Source organism: Silurus aristotelis (assembly GCF_946808225.1).
Source record: "Silurus aristotelis genome assembly, chromosome: 14".
Taxonomy (NCBI): domain Eukaryota; kingdom Metazoa; phylum Chordata; class Actinopteri; order Siluriformes; family Siluridae; genus Silurus; species Silurus aristotelis.
Window position 1 is genome coordinate 21873164 of NC_139587.1, and position 21121 is coordinate 21894284.

Below are 21121 nucleotides of genomic sequence, written 5' to 3' on the forward strand. Positions count from 1 at the left end.
AAAATAAAATGAAATAAACAGCTTTATTAAGTTAGTAAACCCATTTTTTGTGCTGTGATCACCTTCAGGCACTCATCCCAAACACAGTGTCTGTAAATGTCTTGAGGACATTTCCATCATTAATATTTCAGCTGCTTCTCTAATTATTCTGACCGCGTTCGATCAATATTTCAGAGGGCCCTTATATGCTACATGATTCTTTTTTCCCTCACCTGACACCTTTCTAAATCTCATGCTGTGTCCCTCTCACCTGTGTCCATCCTGCCGAATGTTGCCTACAAACTCATACAGGTGTCTGTTGGGGCTCTCGCACTCCATGCGACCGGACAGACGCATCAGGCTGTCGATGTCCTTTATCTCGGAGGTGACCTGAAGGCCCTAGAAACATTTAAACAAAAAAAGTGATACAACACCATGATACGCTCATACGATAAATAGGCACACAAGCACAATGCAAAAGGTCGAAGATGAGGAGAGTGCAATCATGCAGCATTCAATATTGGAGCTGTCCAGGTGCTGGTTAGCTTTCAATGTCTATATGCTGTTTATTCAATTATCCAATCAGAAAAGCACACAAATGTAAGGATCAGGACCTTTAGTTAATGTACACATTTGGCAGATGCCACTATCTACACTAATTACACCTGAGCAGTTGATGGTTAGGGACTTGCTTCAAGGGCCCAGCAAAGGCAGCTTAGTTGGTGGTGCTGGGATTTGAACTTATAACCTTCTGGTCCAAAGTTCAATGCCTTAACCAATGAGCCACATTACACAAAATCATAGTGATTTGGTTGTTCATGCCAAGAGGGCTTATTTAGTTTTTTAGAAACTGCTAATATCACACAGATTGCACTATAGATTTCACACAAGTGTATACAAGGTACAAACAAACACCAAAAAACATTCAAAAAAGATTAAATAGAACCAAGATCAGACAAGAATTTGAGGAAATGCTTCATGCTGAGGCTACAGGGAGGCCACCGAAACTCATAACCACTTTGATCAGAAAAGGATCTCCGAAGGCAAACCCATGAAAGCTATGAAATTGGAGAATTGCTATGGTATGAGTCGTAGTGTCTATTTATTTTGGGAAACTTACTCTAATACATTAAGTGAAATAGTGTTTTCAGTCCACAATAATGCTGAAAAACACATGCCATTCCTCTCTATTTATAAATTGTTGAGAACCTGCTATGAGAGCACAAGAGTAACCCCACGTTTCTGGCGAGACGTGTGTATGGTGGCTAAAAGATTTTTCTTAAGCTTGAGAAAATCAAATATACTTTTAGAGGTAACACTGACAGTTTTGTTTTTTTCTTAAATAGCAACCATTTCTTTCAATTTGCCTTCAAGTTCTGGCAGACCAGGTTTTTCTTGTATTTTACTTTCTTTTGCTGTAAAACTTGACAGTGTGTGTATCATACTTATAACTGACATGGGCAAGGACCAGGGGTTTTTTTTTGTTGTTTTTACCTTGTTCCTTTTTTTATGTAAACAAAAACAGGATACTGTAATATACACTATTATTACCAATTGAAAGACAAAAATAATATGTAAACTCTGCTTTTTCAATTCCTTATGTGCAGTAGAATGAAACAGTGTGCTGCCTTCATTCTTCAGATAAAGAATTCAAAAGCAAGTAGTTCAGTACTTTAAATTTTAAATGTCAAAACAAGTTTTGTTTTTTTTGTTGTTGTTTTTTTTTAACTGTAGTCATATTTACATAGGGGATTAGTACTTTTACTCCAGTACAGCATGAATAACCTTGATGTGGACAAAAACAGAAGCTCACACCAGGTTCCACTCATGTTAGCCAAAATCAAGAATCTATAAGAGGCTATAGTTTGCACACTCAATCTGGACAGTTAAAGACCAGATCAGGTTATGATTTTTTATTTTTTTTTGGTTGTTGTTTTCCTCATCTTTCTGTGCAAACTCTAAACATTGCTGTGTTTAAAATTCCCAGGAGATCAATATAGAATAATAGAATAATGTTCCTCATCATTAAATTGCACAACAGTTCAATACATCATAATTTACAGTACATAATACTGTATCATCAAAATGTTCAAAGAATCTGGAGAAATCTCTAGGCACAAAGGACAAGGGTGAAAATCAATATCAGGTGCCTGTGATCTTCGGGTCCTCAGGCTCTTCGCCATTTGAAAATATTTGGTGCATCATGAAACAAAAAAAAGAAAACCCAACAAAGAAGGAGCAGAACTGTTAAGCAGCTAAACCCCTGTATTAGACACATATGGGACAACATTAGTCTCCCAAAACTTCAGCAACTGGTCTCCTCTGTTTCCAGATGTATATGGACAGAAAACGTGATGCTACACAGCAGTCCTGTCCCAACTATTTTTTAGACCTGTTGCAGCCATAAAATACAAAATTACCCTTTTTTTTTGTTTTGTTTTAATGGTATATATTCTCGGTTTAAACATCTGGTTTTTTTTTTTTTTTTTGGGGGGGGGGGGGTGTTAATTGTGAATAGAATATGGACTAATGAGATTTGCAAATCATTGCATTCTGTTTTTATTTACATTTTAATGTAACTCTTTAACTCTTTTGGAATTTGGGTTGCATAATATTTAGGGATAATTTGCCCTAAACAATATTTCTCTTTATCACAGCATCATATCTACATATATATAATATTGACAGCTGTTATATTTAATGACAAATGTTTAATTGTGGCATTTGGCAGATCAATTTACACTTTTCTGAGCAGTGGCTCAAAAGCCAAGAACGCGGGAGCTTGGTAATTCTGGAATTTGAACTCACAACGTTTCAATCAGAAGTTCAACATCTTAAGCACCAAGCTACCACTTCCCTTAAACCATTAAAGCATTGAACAATACATTTTTCTGTAAAAATGCTCCTACTGACATTTATAAAAAGCAACACTCACTTGTCTGATTTTGAGATTGGTTTCTCCATCCAGGTTTGAGGTTTCTATATAACACATTCCTTGAGGTTCACTGAAATGTAGAAATGATCATTACACAAGACAATGTACATTGCAGGAATGTTTATGACTATAAGACTGTTTAGGTCGACAAGCAAATAGTTAAATATTAAGTTATAATGTTTGACACTTAGGTTACAGTGCACTGATGAAACAGCGAAATGCAAGATTCCCAAGCAAAGACGTAACAAGTTCAACATAAACATGCTTTTAAACCCTCAAAAAACATTTTTGCAGCTACTAACAAAACAGTAACTTCTAAAAACCCATTATACTGTCAAAAGTTTGTGGACACCTTCACATTAGATTTGTATGTGCTTTTTGAACATTCCTTTCCAAATCAAGTTCCAATTTGCTGTTAAAGTAACCTCTAGTTTTCTAAAAAGAGGTTCCACTACATTTGGGAATGTGATTGTAGAGATTTGTGCTCATTTAGCCACAAGGCCGTTAGTAAAGTCAGGTACTGTAGGTGAGGTGAAGAGGCCTGGGGTACAGCTAGTATTCCAATTCCTCCCAAAGGGTTTTCAATAGAGTTAAAGTCAGCGCTCTATAGAATTCCACTCAAGATCTTGAGCTCCACCCTATGTAAACCAAAGCTTCACAGAGCTTGTTTGCACAGAGACACTGAGACGCCACCCAAAGGCATCCTATAGAATTGTGTGCCTCCAACTTTGTGGTAGGAGATTGAGGATGTTTGGCTGTATAAGTTGGTGTCCCAAAACTTTTGCTCATATAATGTATCTGCAAAGCTCTCACAAAGAAAAAAATCGACATCTTTGATCAAGAAGTCTTGCACTGAGCTGTTGTCGAGATTAGTTTCACGATCATGCAAGACAAGGAGAATGCAGCACAGTGGCACGGCACACAGATGGAACGTCAACACCGAGTGCGAAAGCGTAACACCAAAAAAATTATTTTCTTCTTTAATCTTATATTAAAAATATTACATTTATATACTGTATATATTTTAAACATTCAAAGAATGATAACTTCTAAGCTCATGTATTTTGCTTTCAAACAATATTATTTAACTAGATCTTTCACCTGTGTAATGAAAGTGTCCCAACAGTCTCTCCTCTAACTACATGCATCACTGGCGGCTGAAAAATACCTGCTGTAAACCTGATGAGCTCCTAATTTATATTTTTGTATTCTGTTCACCACTTCAAAATCGCAGATATGCTGCAGGTCGAGCTAGACATTGTTTATTCAGTGACGTGACAGCATGCAGCCATGCCCTGACTCGGTGTACACGCTGTTTCAACAGACTGCATTTTTCCCCTCAAGGCATTTCACTAAAGCATGCTGCACATATAACAAATGTAATAGCACACTGCAATTAGGGATGCGTCCATACTAATCAGGTCGAAGTCGGATCTCGTTCTTATTTAATCGCACTTGGAATAAAAATGGCATTAAAAACATCAATAGCGATCAAGAAAGAGATAAAGATTCATTAAACTAATCGATGGCAAGCAGAAACCGATCTACATACAGAGGCGCTTTTAGAGCTGTCTTACTGTACTAGTAACCTAAAACAATGATATTTAAATCCAACATTAATCAGTTTATTGCCAGAAGAATATGGCAGCGACTACTGCTGCGAATGCACCTCTAACCCAGTGTTGTACCTGAGAGTCATGGCTGAGTGAAGCAATGAAAAACAGAAACATATTTTTACAGTTGCATGTTTCTGATGTGACCATTATGAAATTCTCTGATAAACTATTACTAAGCAGGTCACTCATTTTGGTATCAGTATTGATATCAGTGTGTATGGAAGGGGAAAAAAAAGTAGTGATCAAACAAAATAATACTGTTTAGAGACGGTAAGATTTACCAATTCGCAAGTTTTTGTATCACGATGCAATGTGTTTTACATATTCGCATTATTTGATTTATTTATATATAAATATAAGTATCTACGCTATACTTTTATTTAGAAAGTGACCAATACTTTATATGTAGTTTGATTTCTCCTCGCTAAACTGTTTCTCAAAGCGCGTTCTCTCACAACGCTACGGAGACGAGGCATGTTCTGAGAGTCACCTAGTCTATAGATGAACATGGAAAAGCTGCATCTTCCTGGAGACAGAACAGGAAAATTGTAATCTGACCCGAACCTAAACAAGTTATCGCATCAGTGTTACTAAAATCAGCTTGGGCAGCCAGGGATGACCACGAAAAGCACAAGGCTGAAAAAATAAAAACAAGAAAAAGAAAATGCAAAAGTCAAACCAGCAGCATCCCTCCACCTGAGCACTTCCGAAACATCCCCTCCCAACACTCCCCCTCCTTCCCCTCCCCTGCAGCCCCCATGCAGCCCGTCGCTTTTCCTGACCTGGATGACAGAATGATGAGGTCTGCCGGAAGGTGATCTCCGTTGGAAGCTCGCACTACCTCCCCAACCGCCACCTTAAATTACCCAGCAGTACCAGCAGTGAGGGGGTGAGGAAGGGGGCGAGGGGGAAGTAGGGTGGTATTATGGAAATTAGGGGGTAGGGGGGGTTGCACATACCCAAGCGAGGAAAAAGAGAAAGACAGAAACAGACACAGGTTTTTTAATTTGTACAGTGGAAGGAAACACAAACATCCAGCTCTGAGTTTCGTTCTCAAAAGCCATCTGAGAAATGCCAAACTAATAACTAACATGCACGATGTGTACTGGGAGGACAGCCATTATATACTGTAGCTAGTGAATAATAAATCAGCGACGTTGCGGAAATCCGCCCCGAACGAGGACTCTTTGTAGATTTAGAGCAGGTTGACAAATGGATTTTGAGAAGGAAAAAAGAGAAAACTGCAAACACAGACATGTCCTGAGTGTGTTACTTGGTGGCAGAGCACCCTGTGAAGGAAGTGCGGGGCTGAGCGGTGTGGTCGGGACGTGTTCTCGTCTCCCCGACTGACCGCAGACTGAGCTTCAGAACCTAGATTTATTATTATACAGATCTGGGTGTTAGTGTTTGGACTTTGCCGCACTTCCTTTAGCAGGGTGTATGAACATGACGGGGGGGTTATAAATGGCCAGCGTCTCTGCTTATATCAGCAGTAATGTGCACGTGTCTACCTGGAGGACAGCAGTATAGTGTCTGCAGGGACGTAATCTTTGCCATTTACTTTAACTATATCTCCCACCACTACCTGCAAAAAACACACTCGTTAGAGATACACAGGGTTACGCAGAAGCGCCAGGTGCCTGATAGGGAGGGTTAAGAAATCAAAAGGTGTCTGCGGTGCCTGCCCCTGGCCCTCCTCACCCATCTATCACTCTTCATCTCCCTCTCTCATCTGTCTATCTATCTCTATCTTTCACTTTTACCCCCCATCTATCTGTCTCACCCCTCTATCTCTCTCTGTGTCTCTCTCTGTGTCTCTCTCTCTCTCACCTATTTGTCTCACCCACCCCCTCTCCCTTATCTGTCTATCTGTCTCATCAACTCTATCTCTCTCTGTCTCTCTCACCTATCTTTATCACCCCTATCACCTCTTTCAGTCTAAACCCCCTCTCTCTCTCACAACCTATCTGTCTCACAGCCCTCCCCTCTCTTTGTGTCTCTTTCTCACCTCTCTCATCCCCCTCTCAACCCCCTCTCTCTCACCTGCCTATCTGTCTCACCCCCCCACCTGCCTATCTGTCTCCCCCCCCCCCCACTTAACTATCTGCCTCACCCCCCCCCATGTCTCCCTTTTCTTAATATAAATGCCACATTAAAGGCAACAGAGAGAAAGATAGATAAATAGAGACTGTGAGAAAATCACAGTGTGTATCAATCGAGTGGCCTGACGCTCCACAGAATCCAAGCATTTTTCAAGAGGCGTAGAAAGAAACAGATTTCTTTGTCAGAGTACACATTTCTAATCATCTCCAATAACACAGCTGGAAGGAAAAAAAAAAAAATGATAAAAAATAGCTACACTCTAGCAGGTTATGAATCAAACGGACAGCTAGTTTCATACGCCCGCTGTGAGACGCAAAAAAGGCCAGCGGTCATCTTTCACAATTCAGCGGGGTTTAACCTGAAAAAGTATCTAACAGAGAGGCATGTTTTTGTTTTTAAGCCAATCTCTTTCTACAACATGTGAAGTTCGACACATTCTCCTATATTAAGGGAAGAGAGAAAAAAAACGGAAAAACCTGTTAAGCTTTTATATTGTGCTCTAAACAAACATACACAATTATTAACAAACACATCACATTTTATATCACAGTCAATTCTCAATTCTGACTAATTAAACAGCATTGGTTCATTTTCTAGAACAGCAGTTCTGACAGTTATCTAAAAAACTTTAAAGCCTTGTAAAAGCATAGATTTTTGGAGCTGGCTTTGTGTGGCCTTTTGCATCTCCTAGTTCACGTGACGGGAAAATTTGACTATACTACATCCAAAAACACCCGATACATAACTTTTTGGAGAAAAACTAGTGATGCATCAGTTTAAAAAGTGTGCATCGGATACAAGTTGGCATTTGTATCGTGATGCATCATATTTGCATCTGGGGGAAAAAAAAAGATTTATTTATATATAAGATATGTGCTTTCTTATTTAGAAAGTGACTAAACTGTTTCACTCAGCACCACTGCTACTACGTGAATATGACTCATCACAACACTACGCCGACCGAGGGGTGTCCTGAGAGGACAGAAGGCACTTAAGGAAATGTATGATTTGCTGTCTGCCTGAACTAAAGGAATAAAAGAGAACTATCTGTACCATATTGAATTGCATAGCATCATGTTTTTTCCATTGCATCATATTTCATTAAATCGCATTGTGTTGAATCAAATCAAAATCGGGTCACACTGCATTTTAACAGGGCGAATCGTATCCATGTACAAGTACTTTTTTGTCCATGAAGTGCATCATTTATGCTCTGGCTAGAACTAAATGAGGTCAGAGCTGCTGTTATAGGAAATGATTCAGACGACGGAGCTCAACAGAACTGTGGTGACTGTAAACTGATAACGTATGAAGGGTCATTATTGTAGAGAATATAAAATGGTAAGTGCGGCACAAGGGGATTAACACACTTCAGAACAGCGTTATTGGAAAATAATCTCGTACCTACTATAATGCTGGGTCATATTAATTCCTTATATATATATTGTATAATACAAATTCAAAATGACATTGGATACACATTACGGTGTCCTCAAATTATTGGAGAAATAACGTATAGATTTAAAATATGTATGTATGTGTGTATGTATATATATATATATATATATATATATATATATATATATATATATATATATATATATATATATATATATATATATATATATCCATCCATCCATCCATTTTCTCCCGCTTATCCGTAATCCGGGTCACGGGGGCAGCAGTCTAAGCAGGCCCCCGCCTTCGACTGCTGCCCAATCCTCACAGCACCGTCCCTTACGGTCCCTCCTGCAGGTGGTGAGCCCACGGGAAGATATATATATATATATATATATATATATATATATATATATATATATATATATATATATATATATATATATATATATATATATATATATAGCCGATATTATATATATCTCCTCAGGGGCAGATCTCGGAAAATTATTTATGGGGTGGCAGGAGAATTATGAGGGGTGGCAATACTGAAGGGAGATTCCTTGCATGGTTCTTGTGGATTGAACTGGGGTGCACATTTTTATATCGATCTGTAAAAATGTAATTAAGACTGAGGTGTGATTGACTTTACCCAAACCTGCTATCTGGATTAGAAAGACATAAATTAAACTACATGGTAAGGGATATTAAACTTCTGCTTCTGCAAAGGCTTCGATTCGAAGAGCCGAGTAGAATCATTTGTTTGTGATCAGTGATCAGGCTGGTTGCATTGAATGTGTTTGATTCACTAAAATTAAGCAGTTTCCAAGAGTCATACGCTTTAATAGAAAGACAAGATTTCTTGCCATTATTATTGGGGTATTTGGTTTTCACATTGAAGTGCCACTGGTGTAAATCGGGGCAAAGAAACTGATTCAATTTATGTCATATCCATTGGGTGGAATTGGGGGTGGGGTTTTTTTCTCAGGGTGGCAGTTGCCATCAATGACCGACCCGTTAGATCTGCCCCTGTATGCCCTTATGTATTTCACTTAGGATCTTATTTTTGGTGCAGAAACACATCGAACCTATGATTCATACTGAATGCTACTAAACTACATAAGCAGTAGGTTTAAAAATATTGGACATGTAAAGATGAACAGTTAACTTTCAAGCCAACGCTGCTGACAATACTTCTTTAGATAAAAAGTGTCAGCCAAAACTATTAATAACGCTGTTTGTGTCTTTTTTAAAACCGGATTATTTCTAGCGCTGTGTTCAACATTCCAATTATAGTTCCCTTTGATGTACACTAAACACGATGAGATATCGCAGTCTTCATAGTAACCGCATGCACATGGTGGCCTCATTAGAGTCTTGTGTCCTGTGTGAGGACGAAGAAACAAAAAACACAAACAGAGAAAAGAAGAAAATCCTTCCGCGTCATATTACACTCGCTCTTTCTCTCTCTGGATTTCTAGGAACGCCTGTGCTTATTTATTGATCGATACCAGATGCAGTACCTTCTCCCAGTGAACAATCTCCCAGGCGCCATTCCTCAGCACTGAGAATAAAATACAAATATAGAGAGAGAGAGATAGAGAGATGGAGAGATAGAGAACAACGAATTAGCTGAATAAAATACTATGGGACCATGAAGACGTGAAGAAGTTAATAGGTTCACAATCTTACCTTGCGTCTCTTTCTTGTTCACAACGCTGTCTGCTTTGTGACGTTTCTGTACGTGTGAAAAGGAAAAGAAAAGTTGAAACAGGCTGTCATGATACGCCTCAATGAGGTGTTTAGTTTTTCTTTTTTTTTTTCTATAAAAAGGTTGGAGAGAGGATCAGTTGAGATGCCGATTGAGATTTCTGTGCTTATATTGACTTTGGGATCATGTGTGGTCTCTAAACTACCACGATCGTAAATTTTGTGGAAAACTGCCATGCATTTGGGTGTCTTCAGCTTTGCCCCCTTTTTTTACATCCATTAAAAAAGTACTTATGTGGCAAAGAATGTATACTTATTCTATGTTCATTATGTCAGATACCAACTCTGAAGATGTGTAGAACAAGTGGCTAATCTTCACCCTTTAACTTACACATGACTTACAAAACAAATCTAAATTATTCTGGCAGATAAGGGCTCCTTTGTGGGATTTACTAAAACAAGCAAGACCCTAGCCCTGACTTCTGTTCTTTTTTTTTTTTTTTTATCATTTTTTCTTTTCAATGTTTTGATTGCCCATTTGCCTTTCGATGGTCATGCTCTCATATTAACAATACATTGCTGTTACAACGTTATTAATGTGTTTAAATGCACACAATGCGACATGCAATGAAATACTTTTCATGTGACAAACTGAATTAAAACAAATTTTATTGAAATAAAAAAGTAAAAAACAATTATTGGAAAATTAATAGATACAATAAAACTGAAATAATAAAATCTGAATGTAACACATAACAAAAAACAAATTTCAATGTAAAAAAAAAATTGCATAAAACTGCAACTTAAAAAAATATATATACAATAAAAAAATGATAATAACAAAAAACTTTTTTTTTACAATTTGGGGCATAAAAAAATTTTTCATTCATGAAACTTGAAATAAAAATGTAAAAATGCATAACTATACGCAATACACAGTACAGTGAATTGCCTTTAGAGAAAAAAAATGGAATTAGAATATAATTAGAATAGATACAATAATAATTGAAGAGTTAAATCAAATAATTAAAATGAAAAATTTAAATAGAACTTACACCAAATATAGCTACAGAATTGACATGCGTAAGCAGTATTTATATACACCAGAAGGTGGAAATAGTGGGACCGAGTCAGAATATTCCTGCAGCTGTGTGCAGGACATGCAGAATATGCGATTTACGCATGTGTGCAAAACAACAAAAAAACAACGGATTGAGATAGCGACTGTTGTGCACCTCGTTCATTCGGTGTGTGATAAAATAATGTACCTAGTTACTGTACTTAATCCTGGTCCCAGTGTTCAGTAATGCTGAGACAAAATACTACACATTTCTAAATTTTTCTTTTTAAAAAATGGATGATTTGAGGAGCAGCTGAACGCACGTGATGAAGCCGAGTATATTTTACACAGCACCAAGCCATTTGGACCGTCTCTGGATAAGAGTGAAACTCTAGCGGTGAGGATGGAGGGGAAAATCTGCTCCCACTCTTTTTACTTTGAGAGCTTTCTAATTACCACAGGTTGCCATGGGAGCATCGTTTTCATCCTCTCTCTCACTCTCTTGCTCTCTCATTCCCTTTCTTCTCTTCTCTCCCTCATATTCTGGGCTGCATGGAATCGGAGACCCCCTGCCTGCCTGCCGGCTGCTGCAGAGTTTAAAGTGTTTATTCGGAATCGCATGGCTTCTCCACTCGATGCGCAAGAAAAAGTCAAAATTTAGACCCTCCCCCTCGCCCCCTGCTTTTCACTGCTCATTCATCTTCTTTCAGACATGACTGCGATGCTGAAAACATTCTCTTCCTCCCCGTCCTCCCTCTCTCCCTCTCTCTCTCTCTCTCTCTCGCTCTCTCTCTCTTTCTCTTTAAACCTCTCTTTCCCAAACATGTCTGGCTCTGTCTGACTGTGTGGTCCCTCAGTGTAAAACTTGCATCTCTCTCTTTTCAACAAAGTCTGCCTGTGTGTGTGTGTGTGTGTGTGTGTGTATGTGTGTGTGTGTGTATGTCTCTTCAAGGGTGTCAGTCTCTGTAACTATCCGTCTCCATCTTCTGTCTCTCTCGGTCTTACTGTCTTTGTCTCTTTCTGTCTATATTTATTATTTTTCTTTTGTGTCTAATACAAAAGGACAACATTGAAAGATTTGAAGCAGGCCAGTCTCTATATCTCTACATTATTATGTCACATTAAGGCAGTGTGTGTGTGTGTGTGTGTGTGTGTGTGTGTGTGTGTGTGTGTGTGTGTGTGTGTGTGTGCGTGTGCGTGTGCGTGTGGGTGTGGGTGCGTGTGGGTGCGTGTGTGAAATCCCCTCAGGACATGTGATGCCATGTCTTTGTTCGACAGGCTCAGACTGGCACAGATAAGTGACAGGCCAGATTAAGACCAAGCATTCCAGATTCACTTTCATACTGGAACATTTCTCATTTCTCGGCAGGTAGGCAGGAAATTAACCACATGACCTAAACAAAGATGATATAAATCTCCACTCTATTATCTATTCCTTTTAGCTAAGATCATAAGAAACCAGTGGTTATAAATAGAGAGGTATTTCCTGGGTCTGCTGTGAAGCTGGCAGTTAACCTCAATGGATAGGAATTCTCTAATAGAAAAAAGGTATTACTGATCAAATTTATAAAAGTTTTGACTGAGGGTGGGGTTAATAGCATCGCAATGCAAATGAAATCCAACCAAATCTCACTCTGCCTTTTAAATGTAGCTACATTATTTCACCAAAAATAAAAACAACTTTTGCAGAAAAGACTTCACAAAACTTCGGATAAATCCTAATGCTCATTACACTGACCTTACAAACTTTCCCCTGCCTACCAGAAGAGACAATCAGAGTCCAGTGTGGAGCGTTCATATAATTGCTCAGATGGACGGTGTGCTCATCTCAGAGCCAGACTGCATTGTTCAGAGATCCTAAGCTTCACTATTTAACAGTCGGAGAAGATCGATTGTGCTTTCTAAGAGCTGGTTCTGAAAAGGAGCAAGCAACTTACCAGATCCTCGATCACCTCCTTTACTGCCGCCACCACAAGAATGAAGAGCAACGGCACCAGTGTGGTCCATCTTCCGGTCGGAGAAACGTCTGGAATTTGCTGAAACACACACATAAGCAAAATACGTTAATGATGTTTGCTTTACAGACATGAAATCCAGCCAGTCAATCAAAACATCTCTGTAATGCTGAGAAGTTTCTGATTCGACTCAGAGGTGACTCAAAATCTATGTCTTTCATGATTAACTGCTTTCCAGCAAAATAGATGAAAAGACATGCGTTTCCCTGTGTGTGGAAATGTGTGTATGTGTGTGTGGATACGTGTAGTCTGTCAGCAGGAAGTGAGAATAGTGACCCCAGGCATGCCATTAACCATTAAACTGGCAGGCAGGAGGAGTGATGTGTGAGCAGGAGTCAGCAAATAAAGCACACACAGCATCAATCTTCTGTTCTGGTCTGCTGTTGTAAAGCTGGCATGGATAAGAGTTCCCTCGTAGAAAACAATCTTACTAAACAAAGTTATAAACGTTATGACTGATTAAGTCTCAAACACTTGGATATATTTAAATTTGATCACACACACATATATACATATATATATATATATAGATAGATAGTGCATGTCCACTGTGAGAGACATAATCGAAAAAAAAAAAAAAAAATCCAGAAATCACAATGTATGATTTTTTAAACTATTTATTTGTATGATACAGCTGCAAATAAGTATTTGAACACCTGAGAAAGTCAATGTTAATATTTGGTACAGTAGCCTTTGTTTGCAATTACAGAGGTCAAACGTTTCCTGTAGTTTTTCACCAGGTTTGCACACACTGCAGGAGGGATTTGGGCCCACTCCTCCACACAGATCTTCTCTAGATCAGTCAGGTTTCTGGCCTGTCGCTGAGAAACACGGACTTTGAGCTCCCTCCAAAGATTCTCTATTGGGTTTAGGTCTGGAGACTGGCTAGACCACGCCAGAACCTTGATATGCTTCTTACAGAGCCACTCCTTGGTTATCCTGGCTGTGTGCTTCGGGTCATTGTCATGTTGGAAGACCCAGCCTCGACCCATCTTCAATGCTCTAACTGAGGGAAGGAGGTTGTTCCCCAAAATCTCACAATACATGGCCCCGGTCATCCTCTTCTTAATACAGTGCAGTCGCCCTGTCCCATGTGCAGAAAAACACCCCCAAAGCATGATGCTACCACCCCCATGGTTCACAGTAGGGATGGTGTTCTTGGGATGGTACTCATCATTCTTCTTCCTCCAAACACGTTTAGTGGAATTGTGACCCAAAAGTTCTATTTTGGTCTCATCTGACCACATGAATTTCTCCCATGACTCCTCTGGATCATCCAAATGGTCATTGGCAAACTTAAGACGTGCCTGGACATGTGCTGGTTTAAGCAGGGGAACCCTCCGTGCCATGCATGATTTCAAACCATGACGTCTTAGTGCATTACCAACAGTAACCTTGGAAACGGTGGTCCCAGCTCTTTTCAGGTCATTGACCAGCTCCTCCCGTGTAGTTCTGGGCTGATTTCTCACCTTCCTTAGGATCATTGAGACCCCACGAGGTGAGATCTTGCATGGAGCCCCAGTCCGAGGGAGGTTGACAGTAATGTTTAGCTTCTTCCATTTTCTAATGATTGCTCCAACAGTGGACCTTTGTTCACCAAGCTGCTTGGCAATTTCCCCGTAGCCCTTTCCAGCCTTGTGAAGGTGTACAATTTTGTCTCTAGTGTCTTTGGACAGCTCTTTGGTCTTGGCCATGTTAGTAGTTGGATTCTTACTGATTGTATGGGGTGGACAGGTGTCTTTATGCAGCTAACGACCTCAAACAGGTGCATCTAATTTAGGATAATAAATGTAGTAGAGGTGGACATTTTAAAGGCAGACTAACAGGTCTTTCAGGGTCAGAATTCTAGCTGATAGACAGGTGTTCGAATACTTATTTGCAGCTGTATCATACAAATAAATAGTTTAAAAATCATATATTGTGATTTCTGGATTTTTTCTCTCACAGTGGACATGCACCTACGATGACAATTTCAGACCCTTCCATGATTTCTAAGTGGGAGAACTTGCAAAATAGCAGGGTGTTCAAATACTTATTTTCCTCACTGTATATTTTATATATATATATATATATATATATATATATATATATATATATATATATATATATATATATGGTATAATTATGTAGGAATAAGGCATAATTATGTACACATATACACATACTATATATATTTTTTTATATATATATATATATATATATATATATATATATATATATATATATATATACACACACATATATACATATATACATACACACACACACACACACACACACACACACACACACAGTATCTCACAAAAGTGAGTACACCCTTTTACCAGCTTTAACTGGTCAGATTAGTTGGAACGAACAGAAGGCCAATGACTTAATGACCAGAGCAAAAAAATCATGATTCGAAAGAAAATTAAAGCGCTAGCCTGACTCTTTTTCTTTATGTTACCAGGAAACTGACACTAAAGACCAGGCACCACATGGGACTTTACGCATGCCTGGTTGGCGGGCTGATGAATGGAAGACTTGTCCATCCTCGATCTGTATAGTGAATGTCTTTTAATAGAATGCAGTCCCCCCCCCCACTCTTTTTTCCTAATGGTATTGAGCGCTGCATCATTTTCGCCACTGAGCGTCTCGCCATCATTTGTAGCTAAGACAGGAACGCATTAAAGAGTGGCAGCAGTAACATATAAGAAGCTTTGTAATTGGAAATTGATCTATGAAACCAATAAATGGATTCATTAAATCAAATAGCTCTTTCTCCATGTAAGATCTCGTTTAAACAACAACGACAGCACACACCATGGGGTCTCTCGTAACGCAGACTCCGTAATAGAAATTCTTTTCTGTATAATATAAAGTAATAGTGCGCATGGATGCAGGCTGACAAATCAACAGATGATGCCATTTGATAGTAAACAGAAGACTCTGCCTTCTCATGGCTTACATCAGCTATAAAAAGGTGCAAATAACTGTTCACTGTAAGCATAAACCAAAAAAAAAACAAAAAAGAAAAACCATATTCCCTGTGTGCTTTCATCTAAAATTTCAGGTAAAAGGGTTTACACTCTCTGCAGTAACGCCGTCCCTGTGCAAAGCGTTCTCTCTTCGACAGCTTAGGTGCATGTTCAAGGTTGCTGCATGTTCAAGGTTGCTGCATTGTCAGCTGGATACCAGATACACCGACCACCTGTGTTTCAAATTCCTCTCACTTGTTTCTCTCTCAACTGCTTTCACTCTTTCCATCGAAACTATCGGTTCAAAAAAAGCAAAAATTTTGACGGGTCAACGTAGCAGTCTGTAATAGCAATTAAATCAAATCGTAATCATTCGTGGTCATTACTTTTACTTTAATACGATTTCGTCATTTTTTTAAAGGCTTAAGTTTGAAGGCAGCAAATTTTATTATTATACAAATAAAATGTTAAAATATTAATATTGTGTTTTTTTGTTTTTTTTTATTATTAAATCTTTGTACACTATATGAACAAAAGTATTGAAACATCTGACTTTTCCACTTATGTGTGGTTCTTCCCCGAACCTGTACCTCAAAGTTTTGCACACGATTGTATCGGATGTCTCTGGATGTAGTAGCATTACATTTTCCCTTCACTTGAACTCGGAGACTCAAACCTGTTCCAGCATGACAATACATCTGTGCACAAAGCCAGCTCCATGAAGATATGGTTTACATGGGATATAGTGAAAGATCTTTAGTGGCCTGCTATAGAGCTCTGACCTCAACTCTACTGAAAACCTTTGACCTAACTTTACTAACAAAGCTTCAGTGGGCATTTTCACCTAAAACTGGTGCTCAAGCAATGTTGTCGTTACCCTTCTGTGTCAATTCCAACAATTATGCAGAATAAATGAGCATGTGTACAGGCGTTCCTATTGTATCCTCCCCATTTAACTGAGCAAATTTGTCCAATTGAATGAGTGGAAAACATGACTCGCAGGAAATCTGCCAGGTTCATCTAAAGTTCATCTAAGCCAGCATTACAGAGTGGATCTGATGCCTCTTTCCAGAGCAAGTTGAGCCAAAGATAGATAATTATCTCTGGCAGTGAGAGCTGATGTAATCCTCGGGTTCTAGCATTGTGTATTTTACCTGCAGCAGGGCGATGAACAGGAAAAAAGAGTTGGCTGCTCTTCTGAACTGTGAGTAGAGGAACCGTGGCAGAAAGGTGAGCACGTTGTACTTCGCCGTGCTGGAAAACAAAACAAAACAGAGCAACACATGAGTCTGATTACAGCAGCACACATACTGTACTAACCCAAACAAACCAAAGTGGTGCAAAACAAATGGCCAGAACATCACTTCGTAATTCTTTACAATAGCGACACCAGGTGCAGAAGAAAAACATGCACGGCATATTAGAGAGTTTGTGTCCTGACCAGGTCACATTGAGGAAAAAACCAAGAGCACAAAACTGGCTGTGACGCTAGCCAATCACAGGCATCAGTCAGCTCACGTATGTAGAAGAGGGTAGATAGCGCTTTCTTCTGAGAATATTATGCTGTTCTGTGACACATTAAAGGTAGTATCAAAAACACCTCAACAGATGGGAGCACAAGGCTGCATGCATATTCACAGGGAGCAAATAAGTCAATGTGCCAAAAGAAATCGTCCTGTGTACATCAGGAGCTGTGCAACTGACCACGTGGGTTACCACATCTGCTATTCTGACCCCGTGCGCACCCTGTCACCGAGTTCTCCTCACACGTGAGTTTCTCGTGTGGAAAACTTGTGATCTCACTTACACACCCACGCTAATTGCCAGATTTGACTCCTGCGGACTTCGCCCTCTTCCCGAAGATAAAGATCCAGTTCGAAGGTTGACGCTTTGACAACGTTGCAAAGATCCAGCGCAAATCGCAGAAGGTGCTGAACACGCTTAAAAAAGAAGTCTTCCTTGACACATTCCAAAAGTGGCAGGAACGCTGGGAGCGCTGTATTGCTGCGCAAAAGGGCTGTTTTGAAGGTGATAGTATATAAAAGTAGATAAATAAAGTGCTTTCTTGTAAACAGAGCTAGTCTCAAAAAACTTTATATCACCCCAATATATGCTTCTTCATGTATTCATAAGGATGCGCCTGAGCATCAGCCCACTTACACAAGCACCAATAAATGGAAGCTGGTAGCCACCAATTATGCTCAATCAATGTGCACTAATTAGTAACCATTTACATTTATGGCAATAGTCATACATCCTTCTGCAGAGCAAGTAGCAAACTGAGCAGCTATGAGCTTAAGGGCCTCGCTCAGGGGGCCCAGGAGTAGCAGTTTGGTGTGGCTGGGATTTGAACTCGCGACCTTCAGATCGAAAGTCCAATGCCTTAAACACGAAGCTATTCACCTCCTCATTTGATTGCTATTAACTCTTTTAGCATGTTTGGGTTTTTAAACTTGTAAGGAACAAATGTATAGGCATTAAACTTGTACATTCCAAATGAATAGCCTCTTTATCTTTGATTTGGTATAATGTCCTTAAAAATGCTAAAGATAGAAAACAGAATTGAAATGAATTAGCTGCAAACATAAAACACAGAGACTCCTCTCACAGGTTTCTTCTATCACAAGTAATAGTGAATACACAGGCTGACAAAACCCACGATGCTTTTGGAAGCTTGTTAATGTCATTTATTATATCAATAGTATATTATTATACTGCGCAGCCCGACCATTCTATTAGTTGGGATTGGATGGGCTTTGCAGCATCATCATTCCCAATCTAAGTAACTTAACTCGCTACAACACCATCAACGCTAGAGCACACTGCCTGTGCTGGAGATATATCCAAAATCACCCGAGACGTAAGATAACACAGACCGGGTGTCTGGAATAAATAACTCAGTGCCTGATCAGCTTTGGATCTGCACCAAATGACGGAGCAAGTGAAAGAGCAAAGGTAAGGGAGTGAGATATGATGGTAGGAGCATTAGAGAGTGAGCAGGCAGAGCTGTGCATTGTGGGGTGAAATATAAACCCTGTACCCCCTCACAAGCCTGCTTACACAACAGCTCACCGGCATCCCGGCATCTTTATCATCTCGTATATTTAACATCTGCAGCCTCATTGGTGCTCTGATCATAAGTCAGTACCATAAGTGTTTTTCTTCTGTATCAATTACACTCAAGAGGTGAATTATAAGTGCTGTGGATGCAACAGGGGTCCTTCACATTATAAGAGAGTTAAATGGATTAAACATATAAATGTATATATATTTTTTTAACTCCTTGAGGTCACTCCCAACATTCTTGATTCTCGAGGACCTTACACGACATAGAGAATGTCACACTGAAACTGCTGCAACATTATAAACTTTTCATAGATCTACAGTGTCAATAACAAGCAGAAGTGGAAGTTCAAATATTAAGGAAAAAAAAAAAAAGACAGACAATGAACCAGAATACAAAATATATAAAACATTTACATAAACCTGAATGTGCGCATTAGCAAAACCGATGCACCCAGATAACAACCATGGAATGACACCAACTAAAAAACTAAGAATGCAGCTGAATGTAAGAATATACACCGATCAGGCATAACATGATGACGTTATAATATTCTGAGCAGTGAAGTGAACAACACTGATTATCTCTTTATCATGACACATGTTAGTGGGTGCGATATATCAGGCAGCAAGTGAACATTTTGTCCTTAAAGTTGATGTGTTAGAAGCAGGAAAAATGGGCAAGCTTAAGGAATTGAGTGAGTTTTACAAGGGCTAAATTGTGATGTCTAGAAGACTGGGTCAGAGCATCTCCAAAAATGCTGCTCTTGTATGATGTTCCCAGTCTGCAGTGGTCAGGATCTAATAAAAGTTGTTCAAGGAGGGAACAGTGGTGAACCGGTGACAGGGTCGATGGCGGCCGAGGCTCACTGATGCACGTGGAGAGCGAAGTCTGTCACGTGTGGTCCGGTCCAACAGACGAGCTCCTGCTGAAATTGCTGAAGAAGTTAATGCTTGATAGGTTGTGACTGTTTTGGCAGCAAAATGAAGACCAACACAATATTAGGCGGGTGGTAATAATGATACGCCTGATCGGTGTTTATACACAAGTGAATAGGAAAAAATAATGACTATTTTTCCTTCTTTTGCACATTTTTTTGCACAACTTTAACACTAAACATAACACACTAAACACTAGCATTTTTATTAATTACATTTTTCATATTCTATTTACGTTATACAGTCGTAATAAGCATTTCACTACGTCGTACTCTGTATAAATGTGTATGTAAAAAAAAAAAAAATTGGATTTGATGTGACAGGAATATGGACACAAACTTGTTTACTACAACCCACTAACACATTATGCACTGCATTGTTTTGCATCATGTTCTCCACATCTTCCAGGTTATTTGTACAAGCAAGAAATAAACCTACACCTACAGTATGGCACTTTTAAATACAGCAGTTTTTTTGTTTTGTTTTTAGAACATGATCAGTTTATAAAGAAATCAGTTTTGGTTCCTGTGCCTCTCTAATTCTGACCTCAGTGCTGCTCCAGGATTCAGGTATCATGATGGAGCTTAACTGAACTCACACCATCATTCCCAGGTACCATTTCTGTCTCTCATGGCCTCATTTGTAGCCGTGGTGTGTATCTTTTACCTGAGGAAGTGCATGTTGTGTCCATCTAAAGCCTTACTCTAAAAACTAATTAAAGATACCTTTAACACTGAAACCTTCATTTATTTTTTAAAGGTAAACTACACTTGACTCTCACTTTATTAGGAAGTACAACGGAACTGCTCATTCAAACAACTATCCAACAAAGCAGCAGCACCGTGCATGCAGAATAGAGAAAAATCTGATCTCTGTAACTTTTTTCATGCAATGGGTGCCCAGATCAGCTGGTTTATTTATCTCAGAAATGGCTAATCTGGGATTTCTTTGGATTGCTAGGTTTTACACAGAATGGTACAGAAAAAAAAGAAATGTAAAAAAAAAATCCAGTGAGTATCTGCAGAAAAGGATGTATAGACTGGTTTGAGGTGACAGGAAGTCTATGATGACGCAAATAAGCAGTCTTCACAACAGTGTTGTGCAGAAAAGCATTTCAAAATGAACCATAATGGGCTATATTAGTAATATAGTAATATAGGAGATACAGGAACATAAGCACCAGAACCAGCAGGTTCAGGGACAGTCTTTTTTATACTCTTTGTTCTCTACACATATTGTGCATATCTATATACACACACACACACACACACACACACCTTACTGTACACTCTGCCTAATATTTTACATTCATGTATATATGCATATATTTATATATATTAGTGTAT

General features: G+C 39.0%; 1 protein-coding gene across 1 annotated transcript in view; it reads right to left on the reverse strand.

Annotated features, from left to right (window-relative positions):
* Window positions 1-21121, reverse strand: part of atp8a1 (ATPase phospholipid transporting 8A1) — a gene marked incomplete at its 5' end in the record, with an annotated part of 147420 nt that overhangs the window by 87317 nt on the left and 38982 nt on the right. The window contains 7 exons of the mRNA XM_083561771.1: window positions 251-378; window positions 2915-2984; window positions 6042-6115; window positions 9555-9595; window positions 9724-9769; window positions 12739-12837; window positions 16928-17027. Coding sequence (XP_083417897.1) covers window positions 251-378; window positions 2915-2984; window positions 6042-6115; window positions 9555-9595; window positions 9724-9769; window positions 12739-12837; window positions 16928-17027 — 558 coding nt within the window. The remainder of the gene's footprint in view (window positions 1-250; window positions 379-2914; window positions 2985-6041; window positions 6116-9554; window positions 9596-9723; window positions 9770-12738; window positions 12838-16927; window positions 17028-21121) is intronic.